This window comes from Podarcis melisellensis (genome assembly GCF_964234715.1).
Source record: "Podarcis melisellensis genome assembly, chromosome: 8".
In the NCBI taxonomy this organism is placed as follows: domain Eukaryota; kingdom Metazoa; phylum Chordata; class Lepidosauria; order Squamata; family Lacertidae; genus Podarcis; species Podarcis melisellensis.
This window is the reverse complement of record NC_138540.1, coordinates 12,001,863-12,016,662: the sequence shown is the minus strand read 5'-3', so window position 1 is coordinate 12,016,662 and position 14,800 is coordinate 12,001,863. Positions and strand designations below refer to the sequence as shown.

General features: G+C 48.0%; 1 protein-coding gene across 2 annotated transcripts in view; it reads left to right on the top strand.

Moving 5' to 3' along the window:
- RAP1GAP (RAP1 GTPase activating protein) overlaps window positions 1–10,505 on the top strand; it is a 96,119-nt gene extending 85,614 nt beyond the window's left edge. Inside the window, exons 14-19 of one of the 2 annotated variants that reach the window (XM_081923139.1) lie at window positions 1,056–1,169; window positions 2,199–2,322; window positions 3,922–4,024; window positions 7,750–7,853; window positions 8,730–8,778; window positions 9,700–10,505. In XM_081923139.1, coding sequence (XP_081779265.1) covers window positions 1,056–1,169; window positions 2,199–2,322; window positions 3,922–4,024; window positions 7,750–7,853; window positions 8,730–8,738 — 454 coding nt within the window. In that variant the 3' untranslated portion in view covers window positions 8,739–8,778; window positions 9,700–10,505. The remainder of the gene's footprint in view (window positions 1–1,055; window positions 1,170–2,198; window positions 2,323–3,921; window positions 4,025–7,749; window positions 7,854–8,729; window positions 8,779–9,699) is intronic. The other variant, XM_081923140.1, reaches the window with a different exon arrangement.
- Window positions 10,506–14,800: the final 4,295 nt, after the last annotated feature.

The following is a 14,800-nucleotide window of genomic DNA, read 5'->3' as shown; positions in this document are numbered from 1 at the left end:
AGGCAAGGTCTCACGGCACACCAGTGTGCCGCGGAACACCGGTTGGGAAACACTGATCTAAACCTTGAGATTTATTTTTTTGTCCTAAAGTTCATCCAGGTTGCATTTTCCAAAGCAATACGAGAACCGCAACACAAAACCTACTTTTAAAATTTAGTTGAGATTCCTGCATTGAAGGGGGTGGGACTAGATGACCCTCCAAGTCCCTGCAAATGTATGAAATCCGCAATTCTCCACATTTCGCAGGGCAGTTCTCCAGCCACGTAATGTGTACATATATATTCTGCATACCATTGCCTTAGGAGACGTCCCTTTGCAAAAATGTGTATATTGGGCACAATTGTGTACAAATGTGTGTATTTCAGGAGAAATTCACACTAACTGCTGTGCCAACTTTTAAATGCCCGGTGAAAGCTTTCCTATTGTATACAGGCAATTAAGAATACCGTGGAACCTCGGTTTTCGAACGTAATCCATTCCAGAAGACTGTTCCGAGTTCCGAAACGTTTGAAAACCGAGGCACAAAGGGATGTCTGCAAATTCAATAGATGTTCGACTTCCGAGGCGCGTTCGAAAATGGAAGCAATTATTTCTGGGTTTTCCAGCTTCCGAAATGTTCAGCTTCCAAGACTCCTGAAAACCGAGGTTCCACTGTACATCCTTCCGCAATATTTAAATTATGCCTTTTAAAAACCTTTTTAATACTTTTTTTTAATTGCACAGTTTTGCGATTTACTGCTGTAGTTTGCTACAGTGCTTTTTAATGATGTAGCTGTATTTAAATATTTTGTATTTTTTAAAACCCCACAACTTTTCGAAATAATAAAAATTCCCAAATGTGGAGAACTGAGTTTAAGAGTGAAAAAAAAAAGAGAAATCGAGGAGGGGGCCCAAAATTGACAGTGACTGTTTGCCTACTGCTAACTCCAGCCATGCTCCCATCAGCGCCCCACCCCCCAGCATCACATGATCGTGGCAACCAAGCCCTCCTCCCTCCTCCCCACTCCCAAATTCTTTTGACTTGACCAGCAAAGCCAGCTGTATGTGCCCCACAGGGAAAGCCCCACTGGGACCCAGAAGACTCCGGACAGCGGCCATGTATCTCAGGAACCCAAGTCTGAGAACTCATCCAATCAGAGCTCTCCAGAGATGCCCACCACCAAGAACAGGTTGGCAAATGTCTATTGGCATAAAGTTGGCTGGTTGGGGACGAAAGGAGAGGAGCGTTTCTCCTGTGCTTGGGTCTTAGTGGGGGCTTCCAGTCAGGGCATCTGGTTGGCCACTGAGAGAACAGGATGCTAGACTAGGTGGGCCATTGGCCTGACCCAGACAGAAGGCTCTCCTGCTGTTCTTCGGTTCTTCATGCAGTGGGACGCAGGTGGCGCTGTGGTCTAAACCACGGAGCCTCTTGGACTTGCTGATCGGAAGGTCGGCGGTTCGAATCCCCGTGACAGGGTGAGCTCCCATTGCTCTATCCCAGCTCCTGCCAACCTAGCAGTTCAAAAGCACACTAGTGCAAGGAGATACCATATTTTTCACTCTATAAGATGCACTTTTCCCCTCCTAAAAAGTAAAGGGGAGCGAGTGTGTGTCTTATGGAGCGAGTGCAGGTGGGAGGCTCTGCTCAGTGCTCCATTTAAAGAGCCGTGTGGAGCGTGTGTGTGGCTCTTGGGGGCTTTTCCCTAAGAGCCACACACACACTCCATGCACTCTTTAAAGGGAGTGCAGCTCTTGGGGGAGCCTTAGCCACATGCAGTCTCTCCCCAGCAGGGGATGAAGGCTCCCCTTGCCTGGGAGAGGCTGCGCACGGCTATCCCATAAGCCAGGACAGCCAGCGGGATCTAGGTGCGTCTTATGGTCTGGTGCATCTTATAGAGCGAGAAATACGGTAAATAGGTACCACTGTGGCAGGAAGGTAAATGGCGTTTCCGTGCTCTCTGGTTTCCGTCACGGTGTCCCGTTGCGCCACAAGCGGTCTAGTCCTGCTGGCCACATGACCCAGAAAGCTGTCTGTGGACAAACACCGGCTCCCTCAGCCTGATAGCCAGATGAGCGCCACAACCTCATAGTAGTGCAGTGGTACCACTGGGGGGAGGGGGAATTATGCACAGTCAACTCCTGAAACAGATTGCCTTGGCAGATCATGACAGATCACTGTCTTAGTTCTCGATGGGCCTTCTTTCTCTCTCTCCTTGCAGACCAGATCCTGTAGCCCCCAAACCAGACGCCCTGCGCGATTTCTCACGTTCCTCCTCCAGTGCTAGCAGCTTCGGCAGCGTGGCAGAAGAGCAGGAAGGGTGCCACGATGAAGACACTGGCATGGTAAGAGGGTCTCGACAGGCCAGAGCTCGGCACATGCAGGGAAGCTGCGATGGCGCTCCCAACTGTTAAGGCTCAACAAAGCCCCGCTGCCCCTCCGGCTCATGAGGAGACCCTCCTTGGAGCCCGAAGAGGATGTCCTCTTCAGATTCTGGGGTGGGTCTCCTCGCAAGCCACTAGGACTCTCCGGGGGACTCCCCAGCTCCAGGTTTCACTTCTGGGCTCCCAGCACCAGATGCACACCGTTGCATAATGCATAAATGCAGAGTTGTTTGGTTTTAAGTTCTGTGTGTTTGTAAGGTTGTCAGTAAGCACTTGATTTACTGTATCTGCCAGAATACAAGCCGCACCTTTTTTTTCCAAATTCCAACCGTGAAAAGTTAAAAGGGCGACTTAAATCCGCGACCTTACGAAAATGGGCTTTTACGATATCGCTGCTGAAACAGACAAGCGGTGAAACGGAACCAAAAAAATTGTTTTATTGGCGATTTGCGAGCTTGAGACCGTTCATTTGCCATTTACGGGTGTGAGTACCTGAAGAATTGTAGCACCTGAACAGCGATTTTAGCGATTGTAGGGTAACTTTTGCGGGCTTGCGAGATCAAAGGCTTAAATTGGCTCGGAGTTACAATTCTACCAACTGCAGCGATTTTCAGCCTGTAACCCAATTTTAAGGGAGAGGCTTGTATTCGGGTATTGTCTCCCCCCACCCTTGAATTCTAAAGGTGCGGCTTATTTGCGAGTGCGGCTTATATTTGGACCAATACGGTATATTGTTTATTAAGAACAGTGCAGTAATTTCCCTTCTGTCTCCAGTCAAAGCAGCCACTACGAAGAAATTATCTTAACACTCTAGACTGAGGTATACCCTGTGGATGGGAAATTAATAACATTTTTCAAGTCTGTTTTGCTGCCATGTGGATAACCGCAGACAAGGCTTAACATCTGTTCATACATTGGTCCTGGAAGACAACACTTTGCGATGGGTAATTGTTTTAAACGTTCGTAATAAATGAATAAAAAAGTAAGAACTGAGATCGCAGGGAAATGGACTGGAGAACACACAAGTAGTGAGAGTTCTGTTACGTCAAGGATGTTTGCAGAATACAGTGGTACCTCGCAAGACGAAATTAATTCGTTCTGCAAGTTTTTTCGTCTTGCGAATTTTTCATCTTGCGAAGCACGGATTCCAACCCAAAATCCAAAAAACCCAAAAAAAGTTTTAAAAGTTTAACTTACCAAAAGAAGTTTTGCAAAAGAAGTTTTGGAATAGCTTCAAAAATCACCAAAGTCTTCAAAAACCTCAAAAAAGGAAACAAACTTGCAAGATGTTTTCGTCTTGCGAAGCAAGCCTATAGGGAAATTCGTCTTGCGAAGCAACTCAAAAAACGAAAAACTCTTTCGTCTTGCGAGTTTTTCGTCTTACAAGGCATTCGTCTTGCGAGGTACCACTGTAAATGCCATCGATTACAGGTGATAAAATGATCAGTTTGGCAATGCTTCCCTCTCTCTCACATGCCAAGGAAAAGGCCGACATTAGCTACCCGACCCCTTCTCCCCCACCCACCAACACTGTCTTCCTTTTTGTGTCCACCCCCCCAGGAGAGTCAGTCCTCATCAGGCACCCCCCACAAGCGGGACTCCTTTATCTACAGTACCTGGCTGGATGACAGCCTCAGCAACACCAGCGGGGGCAGCTCACCAGGTACCGGATTCCACTTTAACACCCCTCTCCGTTCTGCCCTGTGCAGTCCTTGCCTTGTCCACTGCAACACCCCTGCGAGGTGGGCCATCCAACCCCCATTTTGCATGTGTCAATCAGCGTTAATCACCACTTAATTATCTCTGTCGACAGAGTCTCGACAGAGACGACTAATCAGCCCTGTTGCCTCCCCGGAAGTCCTTAGTGCTCATATCCCCTAATATACACATTTTTGGCAAGCTAAATTTTTGACCCAACCCTTCCTATCAGCCTAGCCTACCTCACAGGATTACCGTGCGGATTAACTGAGCTTTTCCTCCAAGGTGGGATATAAGTGCAATAAATAAAACAAATAAATGAAATTTACGTTCGATGCTAGTTCCACTCAAAGGAGACCCACTGAAAGTGATGGACGTGGCTGACTTTGATTCATTAATTTCAAGGTGTCTGCACCGAGTAGGACTTATTTGAATGAACTTCCATATGATACATTCATTAATGTCTGTATATTGATGCCCATTTCCCCCAATATATCTTGATTTATTCTTTGCATTCATGTCTCACCTTTCCCTCCTCCCCCCCTCCGATAAAGGAGCTCTTTATTTATTTATTTATTTTAAATGATATTTTATTGAGTTTTAAGAATAACAACAAACGGAAAAAGGAAAAAACACATACACAAAAATATAAAGTTATAAAATACAAAAAAATACAAAAGTTTAACTTAGGAAAAAAAGAAAAAAGGAAAACAAAAAAGAAAGGAAAAAGCACATTAAAAAAACACACAAAAATCCCTCTTTTTCATTTCTCATCTTTGATTCACTTATTTTCCTGACTTCCTCACATCTCCCTTTTTTGTATCCCTTTTGAAAATTAGTTCAGCAAATTCATATCCAATTAATTTATCTATTATCAATCCAATCTTATTTTTTACCTCGTTGCTAGAACCCCTTCAGTTCATTTCAATGTCATTAACATTCAAAAATTTCACAATGTTTCTGTAAATAAATTTTAAATTTCCTCCAATCTTCTTCCACCAACTCTTCTCCCTGGTCTCGGATTCTGCCAGTCACTCTTTATTTAATCCCTACAACGACCCTGTGGTGTAGGTTAGGCTGAGAGGCAATGGCTGGCCTCCAAGGCCACTGAGTGAGCTTCATGGCTGTGTGGGCAATTTGAACCCTGGTCTCCCAGGTCCTTCATTAAACTGGCTCCTTGTACACATCGTCTGGCTGGAGAGCTGAATTTGGAGAAGAGCAAAACCCAGAGAATAGCTGTGTTTTCCTTTCACGCATTGCTGAATTAGGTAGGCCCGTTCTTAAAATGCAAACCAGACCGAATTTCTCCACTGCTCCCATCCGGGTTTAATTAATCAAGGCTAACGAAAATGAAGCCTACAGGTCCCTCTGTGTGTTATACGTTACCACCAGATGTTCACAGGTCCTGATGCTGCTGTGCTTGCCTCTCCCTTCTTCCCATCTGTTCTTCCTCTCCCCTAAGGCACGGAGCTCATTGGCCTGCGTCATTGCGCTTCCTTTCCCAGGGATGGGGGGAGATGTTCTGCTCAAGAATCAAAGCATCTTTTGCCTGCCTCTTGCTCTCCTCTTTGCCTCTTATTCTAAGGTTGCCAGATGTTTTTTCAAAGAATCCAGGGACACTTTTTTCTTTTGAAAAGAGGAAAAAAATATTTTTAAGAAACACATTTTTTTAAAAAAAGTATTATCTTCTCTTCTGTGGTCTCCTCTGTCTCATGGCCTTCCTCTGGGCCTCAGCCTGTTCTCTTGAAGCTCTAGCTGCCATGGAGTAGGCTCTGGTTGGGCCTGGGCTCAGCCATGTGTCCCAGTGCTCTCCTGCCTCTCCTTCTCAGCGGCAGCAGTGCGGCAATGTCAGGGCTCCCCTCTTTTTCCTCCTTCCTCTTTCTCTCTTTCTTCTCCTTCTCCTCCTCTCCTCCTTCTCTCTGCATCAGTTCCAGGGGTTTTACTGGCTCTGGAGCATCGCTGGGCAGATAGCCAGGCACTCTCGCTACCAGCTCGATTTGGGTTGCGGGGGGGTCAGCGGTTCCCCCAGTTGACACACCAGATGTCCCCGGTTCCTCCTTGGCAGCGGCAGTCTCAGCAACCCGGAGCCAGCCTGGTAGCGCAGTTGGCTCTGGCTGGCTTCAGGAGCTGCCCGCTGCCGTGGCGCCCGCCATTTTGCCTTGCTGGAAGTCCCCATATGATGTGTCTTGCGCCATCGAACCAATCACACAACATTCATTCCCTACTAATAAATCTGCAACACTTAAAATATAAATCCGGGGACATTAAATGAAATCCGGGGACAGATTTTGTCCGGGGACAGATTTGTAAATCCGGGGACTGTTCCCGGGAAACGGGGACATCTGGTCACCATATCTTATCCTGGAGGATCAATGTCAACTGACCTTGCTGGTTTTGGTCTGCTGTAACACTTTAAGGCAGAGATGCTTCTGAATACCCATAGCTGGAAACCGCAGGAGGAGAGAGTTGCTCTTGCACTCGGGTCCTCTGTGGTAGGGTAGAAGTCTTCAACCTTTTTTAGTCCACAGCTCCCTTGACCAACTACATCCTATCTGTGGCACCCCAGTGGGGCTCAGGAGCCAGTTAGGTCACACCTTGCCTCCCGAGCTGCCAGCCTCTTGCCCTTTTTTCAAACACCTTCCCTTGTGGAGTGTTCCCTAGGCCTCCTCTCCTTTCCCCTCTCCTGGGAGTCCTCCAGGCAACAGCTGCAGCCACCCCAGGTCTCTGAGCCACCTCAGCTCTGCCAGCCAGCTCTTCTCTCTCTTTGGCATCCCTCGTAGCCGAGTAAGATTGTCTTCCTTAAACACGGTTTTAACAGTGAGTGCGTAAGTGACTTTGGAGGCCAGTTCTGGATCCACACATCCTTCCACAGTGGGGACATGGGTTTCCAGGTGGGGGTTGCCAACTGTGCCTTCCTCTTAGCACGTTTCTCCCTTTCATCCTGAGTTCAAGCGTTTTCAACAGTGGCATAGCGTGGGTTGTCAGCACCCGAGGCAAGGCAAGTAATTTGCGCCCCCTAACCCGTGGATTTTAGTAGGGGCAGAGAGCTGCGAGTGCGAGCACGCCCCCCCCCTGCACCCCCCAAGCTACGCCACTGGTTTTCAAAGCCCATGACACCTTTGGTAAAGGCTGTTCTCCAATTGAAGCGCTCACAGGCCAGTGTTTCCCAGTTGTCGGTGTTTATCCTACATTTTTAAAAGATTCTTCTTGGGAGAATCTTTAAACCTCTTTTGTTGACCACCAGCGTTACGCTTTCCATTTTTAAGTTTGGAATAGAGCAGTTGCTTTGGAAGACGATAATCAGGCATCCATACAACATGACCAGTCCAACGAAGTTGATGCTGAAGAATCATTGCTTCAACCCCTGGCCACCCCCAGAGGGACCATTTGCCTGCGGAGCTTGAAGCCGGGGCTGCTGCAACAAGCAGCCGTGCAAGCCTTTGGGAGGCAGAGATGCAAGAGGGCACCCGAGGAGGGAGGGAAGGAAAGAGGGACAGAGGCCAGTGCTGCCCATGTTATCCCTGACCATCATTCAAGGCAAGCAACATGGCACACTGGTTAAAAATCACTGCCGTAGGGGAATCCAGTTGGCCACTGTGAGAGCATGGTGGGTCCCCATTTAGTCTCTCCCTGGTAAAGGCTATACTTAAGTTGTTATTTCCTCCCCTGTCCCATTCTCCATCTTTCCAGGCCCTTCTCGCTCTCCGCAGCCAGACCCCAGGAAATCTACGGACCCCTCTTGTCCAGAAATAAAAATCCAGCTGGAACAGTCCGAGCGGCAACCTCCCCACCTGGTGAGTGTGTGTTCCACAAACCCAGTCTTCCAGTTGCAGGGCAGAGGCCTGCGAGTGTCTGAAGCTGGGATATGGGAGGAGGCGAATAGGAGGCAGTGGCACAAGGTGGGGATGTGGATTATTTTCCTGTGGGTGCATTAGGAAAAGGACACCCTTCTGGTGTCTGTGGGACAGGGGCTGATCTTGCAGATGAAAGCGGCGGCTGACACATACAATCAACCAACACAAAGTTAAACTACGGAACTCCCTCCCACTGCATGCAGTGCTGGCCACCAACCTGAATAGCTTTAAAACAGGGTCAGACAAATTCAAGAGCTATCGATGGCTACCAGCCACAATGGATCTGCCCCCGCTCTCGGCGGCAGCAGTGCTTCTGGATCCTGGTTGCTGAAAACCACAGGAGGGGAGAGTGTTGCTCTTGCACCTGAATCCCGCTTGCTGGTATTGCATAACGGGCAACTGTTCAACCACTGTAGGAACAGGATTCTGGACTAGTTGGACTATTAGCCTGATACAGCAGCCGGGCTTTTTTATGTCCTTATGGAACCTCCGGGTTCAGAGGCAGTCTGTCTAGATTTCTAGCTTCTTAGGGGTATTTGGCCACTGTGGCAACAGGATACCGGACCAAATGGACCATTGGCCTGATCCAGCAGGACAGTTCATATGTTCTTAAGCAAGAATTAATATAGCCACTTGTACCCATGGAAAAGTGTGTCATTGGGCAGAAGGCACGAGGATTAGGGCAGTCTGGGAGGAGGTCGTGGGGCTCTGCCACTGAGGTTTCCCCCTTGCACGAGCTGATCCGTTCTGTGGTTTCCCTCGACTCCCCTTGCACGTGGCCTTAATGTTCTCTTCCTTTCTGTGTGTCCCCCGCAGAGCTGCTAGCCCTCCCTGCCCAGCCTCCGTGGATGCCTCTCCCCACAAGGTCAGACCCTCTTTCGCGTCTCGGGGTTCACCCTGGCTCCCAGTGCGGTGAGCAAGCCAGCAGGCTTTGGGCAAGTCTTCCCAGCCCCTCTCCGAGCAACACCTCTATTGCTCCAAGTCGTCAAATGGGAAGGAGGGCTGCTTCCTCCCTTCCACTTCTTGCCTTGGTGGGGCTGGCATTTCCTGCCCCAAAGAACCCTGCTCCTCCCCAGGGGCACCCCATAAACACCCAGCCCCTTCCTTTGTGCCACCCTCTTGTGATGACCACGTGCACGTAAGGCATGTTCTTGAACTTAACCCTTTTCCTCCTTCATGTTTCCTCCCCCCACCCCACCCCCCAAAATAACTCTAAATAGCTCATTGGTTTTTAAGCAGAGGTTGGACGGCCACCTGCCAGGGATTTTTAGCTGTGATCACTGCATGGCGGGGGGGGGGGGTCAGACTAGATGTCCTTGGAGCCTCTTCCAGTTCTACAGCCCAGGGATTCTATTCCCCTATTCCTTGTGGTCTCCACCCCTCCGCTCCCTTCTCCACGATTAACCCCCAATCTTCCAGTCCCGTTCCCCATCATGAAAGGGTGAGGATGCCTTTAGGAGGACAAGTACAGTGGACGCTTGGGTTGCGAACATGATCTGTGTGGGGTGCACATCCGCAACCCGCAGCATTCGCAACCCGTGTCTGAGCACACGCAGGTTGCGGTTTGGCGCTTCTGCGTATGCGCAAAGTGCGATTTAGCACTTATGTGCATGCACGACTGCCGAAACCCGGAAGTAACCCGGTTCCGGTACTTCCAGGTTTCGGTGTATCCGCAATCCAAAAAATGGCAACCTGAAGCGGCTGTAACCCGAGGTATGACTGTACTGCATTTCCCATCTTTCCCAAACTGACTTCCTCCTCTTCCTCATCCGCCCTTCCCCTACAGCACACGGCGAAGAAGCACAAGCTGAGGGAATTGCGGAAGGCCCCCATCTTCGTCACGGCACAAGACTACTGTCCGGCCAGCAAAGCTGACCTGCCCAAGCCGCCATCTTAAGCAAGCAGCTGCCTCCCCCATCTCTCCTTCCGGTCTCTTTTGGCAGGGCAGCAAGGTATGCTGGGACTGGCCAGGCCTTGAGAAGAGGCTCTCGAGGTCCCTGCCTAATCCCCGTCCCTTCCATGAGCTGTGCTCGACACCCCCCATCTCACCCCATTATTAGCTCTGGCTCTCCGTGGACGACGTCTCACAGCCAGCCGTGATGCCTGCCAGGCCCAACTGTGAAGCCAAGATGAGGACATGGCGCCCTTTGAATCAAAACATGGACAATCACCCAACCACATCCAGATCTCCCCGGCCCTTTTCTGCAGCGGAGATGTCTGTTTCGCTTGTCTCTAGAAGCAAGGGGCCACGGGGTGGCTCTGCGGCTCTCGCATCGCCATCAGACTACCTTGGGAGAGGGAAACCAGCGTAGTAAACGAACCAAGAGCTCAGCAGTCTGGGTGCTTCGAGGGCACCTAAGAGAGGGGAGAGCTCCGGATCGGGAGCTTGGAGAGAAAAACGAAACCTTGGGAAGATTCTCCAGCATTTCTGCACACCGGGGGAGCGGAACCGGAGACCGTGTCCCAGAAGCGCTGCGGCTGTGGAGTCTTAAGCCGTTTTGTGGTTCGCTAGAGGCTGGGACAGATCAACCACTCCTTTCTCCGTTTGTATAACAGCCATGCTCCCTGTTCCTGTGTATATATCCTGCCATCAGCTGCTATCAGAAGTGGCACTGTGAATCCCGCCCCCCCCCTTTGTCTACAGCATAGCCTTGCTGCTGTGCTCATCCACACAGTCCGAAATCCTTTCTTTCCTAGTGGCACATCTGGCAATAACGGGAGCCAGGGCAGAATTGGAGGCGGCGTCCGGGTAACTGTGCAGAAGGGTTCCCAAATATACGAACCCCGAAGACAGGGTGGATTGGCAGGGTTTGGGGGTACCCTCGTCCTCCCAGGCAACGCGTGACTCTCTCTCTTTCTCTCTTGTTTTTTCTCGAAGTTTATCCCAAAGAATAATTGACAATTGACTCTTTATTTATTTTTTGTTGCCGTGGGACAGCTGACGTCCAAGGCACTTAGAAGAACAGCCAGTGAACTGCTTCTGTCCCATTTATCTCTCTTTTTGGTGGGGGAGCAGCAGCCCGTTCCACATTAACACCCTCCTCTTTGCATGCTGCGTGTGGTCTCTTCATCAAGAAAAACCAGATAGAGCCAGACAGAGATTGCCCTAAAGAAAGGGGGGAAAGTCGGGATACGGGATAGGGGTTGCATCGCCATATTCCCTAACGGGAGTTTATTGTTCCCTCCAAACTACGGCCAGTCTGCATCCATGCTGTACAGTTTTTCGGGGTGGGGGAGTGGGGATGCATTGTTCCCTTGCAACCCCCTTTCCTGGCTCTCTTCTCCTGAATCTGCCAATGTGCAGGACCAGAGAAGAACATGTGCCCGGATCCCAAAGTACTTAATTTCAACCCGCCTTCTTGTGACTAGATAAATCCTGTGAACGTCTGGGCCCATCTGTGTCACGTGTGTGTGTGTGTGTGTGTGTGTGTGTGTCCCTCCCTCCCATCCTGCCGTCCTCTGTTTTTGTTACTTTATTTTTTAAAGATGCACAAAAATCCATGAATTAATGTTCAGGAACTAAGATTTCCTTCTCTCTCTCTCTCTCTCTCTCTCTCTCTCTCTCTCTCTCTCTCTCTCTCTCTCTCTTAATTTTTAAGCTCCGAGGTTGTGTTGGTGTTTCCAGTGACATATGTATAAAAAAAAAAAGACTAAAATGAGAAATCTATTTATCGCTATTGTAAGAAGACTCTATTTGTAAAATGCTTTTTAAGATATACAGGCTGTAAAATAAAACAAGAAATCCATGCATTTCAATCGCTGACAGAGCTGGTCGGGCCTTGTGTTTGTGGGGAGAGGGCAGGTGTGGGGAGGGAAACCTACTTATTTATTTTATTTCACCCAAAAAATAATGTGCCGCTTTTTAGTAAAAAAAAATTTTTTTAAAGTCCTCAAAGTGGTTAACAAAAAAAGAATAAATACTATGAAATTATCAGTTAAAGACAAGGATTTAAAAGTAGAATTGAAATCATCGACAAGCTAAGAAAAATATTAAAACACATGCCAACATTCTACAGTGTGTTTGCCTAAGCAAAATTGTTTTTAGCCGACCCTAAAAGCATAGCAAAGGCGCTTGCCTAATGTCAATAGTCAGGGAGTTCCAAAGTGAGGCTGCTGCCACACTAAAAGATTGGTTCCTTACAAAGGCGGAATGGGCATTTCGTGGCAGCTGTAACAGGGCTTGTTCTGCACTTCCAAAGGTTTTGCTGGGTTTCCACAAAGAGAGCTTTGTCGCTACCAACCAAAAGCCCCACTTAGTCAAGCAGCCACCTCTAGAAGTCCAAGGGTGGTTGCCATCCCCTGTGGTTTGGCTTTTGGGGATGATGATGATGGTGATGATGATGATGATGATGATTATTATTATTATTATTATTACCCCACCCATTTGGCTGGGTTCCCCAGCCACTCTGTGAGGCTCCCAACAGAATATTAAAAACAGAATAAAACACCAAACATTAAAAACATCCCTAACCAGGGCTGCCTTCAGGTGTCTTCTAAAAGTCAGATAGTTGTTTATTTCCTTGACATCTGATGGGAGGGCATTCCACAGGGCGGGTGCCACTACCAAGAAGGCCCTCTGCCTGGTTCCCTGTAATCTCACTTTTTCTTCTCACAGGAAGGGAACTGCCAGAAGGCCCTCGGAGCTGGACCTCAGTGTCTGGGTTGAACGATGGGGGTGGAGACGCTCCTTCAGGTATACTGGGCTGAGGCAATTTAGGGCTTTCAAGGTCAGCACCAACACTTTGAATTGTGCTTGGAAACATACTGGGAGCCAATGTCTTCCAAGACCGGTGTTATGTGGTCTCGGCGGCCACTCCCAGTTACCAGTCTAGCTGCTGCATTCTGGATTAGTTGCAGTTTCTGGGTCACCTTCAAAGGTAGGTCCACATAGAGCGCATTGCAGTAGTCCAAGCGGGAGATAACTAAAGCATGCCCCACTCTGGCAAGACAGTCTGTGGGCAGGTAGAAAGAGTGCCTCTGAGCTTATGAAGTGTGCAACTTTCCACTGCATTTGATAACCACACACATCTTTAGTATATATTTATGTATTTATTACACATTCATAGGTAAGACATTACAGTAATGTTCCCCGAACTTGTGTCCTCTTGCACCATCAGGGGTTCCAATGGTCCTTCGTGTCCCTTCCATGATTCTGCCAGCCCTAGCTGGGGCGGTTGTATTCATCTGGGCTGAAGGTGCAAATTGTAGACCCCAAACATCTGGATGGCAAAGGGTGGTTTGGGAGAGACCAGTTAGCCTCAAGGCAGCAGAAGATGGGGACAGACACATTTGGCCACCCCCAGGACTGAATCTCAACCAGCCAAGGTGCAAAAAAGCAGAAGGAGCCTGCCAAAACTTTTAAACCTTGACAACGAAGCAAGCAATCGAAAAGCGTCACTCAGGTAAGCAATGAGCCCAGCAGTGGAGCTAGGCAAAAGTGAGTGAGATTTTACCTGTGCAAAACAGGCTAGTTTATACAGACATCCATCCCTCTCTAACCTCCAAGGAAGGGGCACGATCAGAGTTCAGGGACATGCCCCCGCTCAGGCAAAAATCATTTTATTTTATTTGAATTTGAGTTTATTTTCAAAACATTCCATCAATACTGATTTATGAATTCTGCACAGAACTGAAGGTGCTCAGTTTTTCCCCCTTTTTTCCTTTTAATTATTTTTATTTTGACAAAGTAATAATCACAAATAAACAAAAATAAAAAATGTGCCCCCTGCCCCCGAGACCATTCCATTCCATTGTAACTATCCAACCTCCCAAAATTCCAACACCTCTTGCGATGGTTTGAAACCCTGAAACTCATTCTAAACGAGTTGCTTTATAGATGATTTTGAATGGTTTTCCCTCTTGTGGTTTCCCGTGCTTGGGCTCCCTTGGGTGGGATGTAAATTCGGAGTTGAATTCAAAGTTAAGGGGATCAGTCTGTCAACACAGAGATTACCCTCTGTTGGTTGTGGAGGGAGCCCTGCTGGACTATTGGAATTGCTGGCTCCTGATAATGCAACTATTTAGTTGAATTCAGCCCTTAATAAATAAGATAAATAATAAATACTTGAGGCTATGACTAGGGAGGCATATGGAGAGTCCCCAAAGGACTGGGCTGGGGAGTGCATTTGACCCTTTCCCCAAAACACCTTAGGTTCCCCTCCTAAATTTGGAACTCCCTGCCTTTTGCTATAAAAATTCTTGGTTAGCCTCCCTAGATGCTTAGAGAGTTGATGTGAGTTTTGTAGAATCATAGTAATTTTTAAAAGTCGGTATGAATTTTAACTCGTTTAGTATTTCAGCTTTTTGTACCTTTCAAACTACTGTTGCTTTTTTTTCCTTAGCGGCGATTTTATTCTTTTATCTCTTTCGTAAAGAGCTTTGAGGTTTTTTCCCTGCAGTATAACTTTTATGAACTTGTGAATAAATAAATTTCAGCAGGAATTTCAGCCACCCTCCAACCCCACAGCCTTTACTCAGACATGCACAGGAGCCCCTGAGCTTCCGTAACCAAGATGAAGTCAGGCAGGACCTCAAGGGGTTTGCCGGTTAATAAGATCGCAAAAGGATCTTGTGACCATTTCCAAGAAGTTAAATGTGTGTTTAACCTGTTGCGGCGAAATCGTGGGCATGGGAAGCTTTTGTGACCAGATGAACTAAATCATGGGTAGGCAAACTAAGGCCCGGGGGCCGGATTTGGCCCAATTACCTTCTAAATCCGGATGGTCCAGGAATCAGCTTGTTTACATGAGTAGAATGTGTCCTTTTATTTAAAATGCATCTCTGGGTTATTTGTGGGGCATAGGAATTCATTCATTCCCCCCTAGATAGATAGATAGATGATAGATGATAGATAGATAGATAGATAGATAGATAGATAGATAGATAGA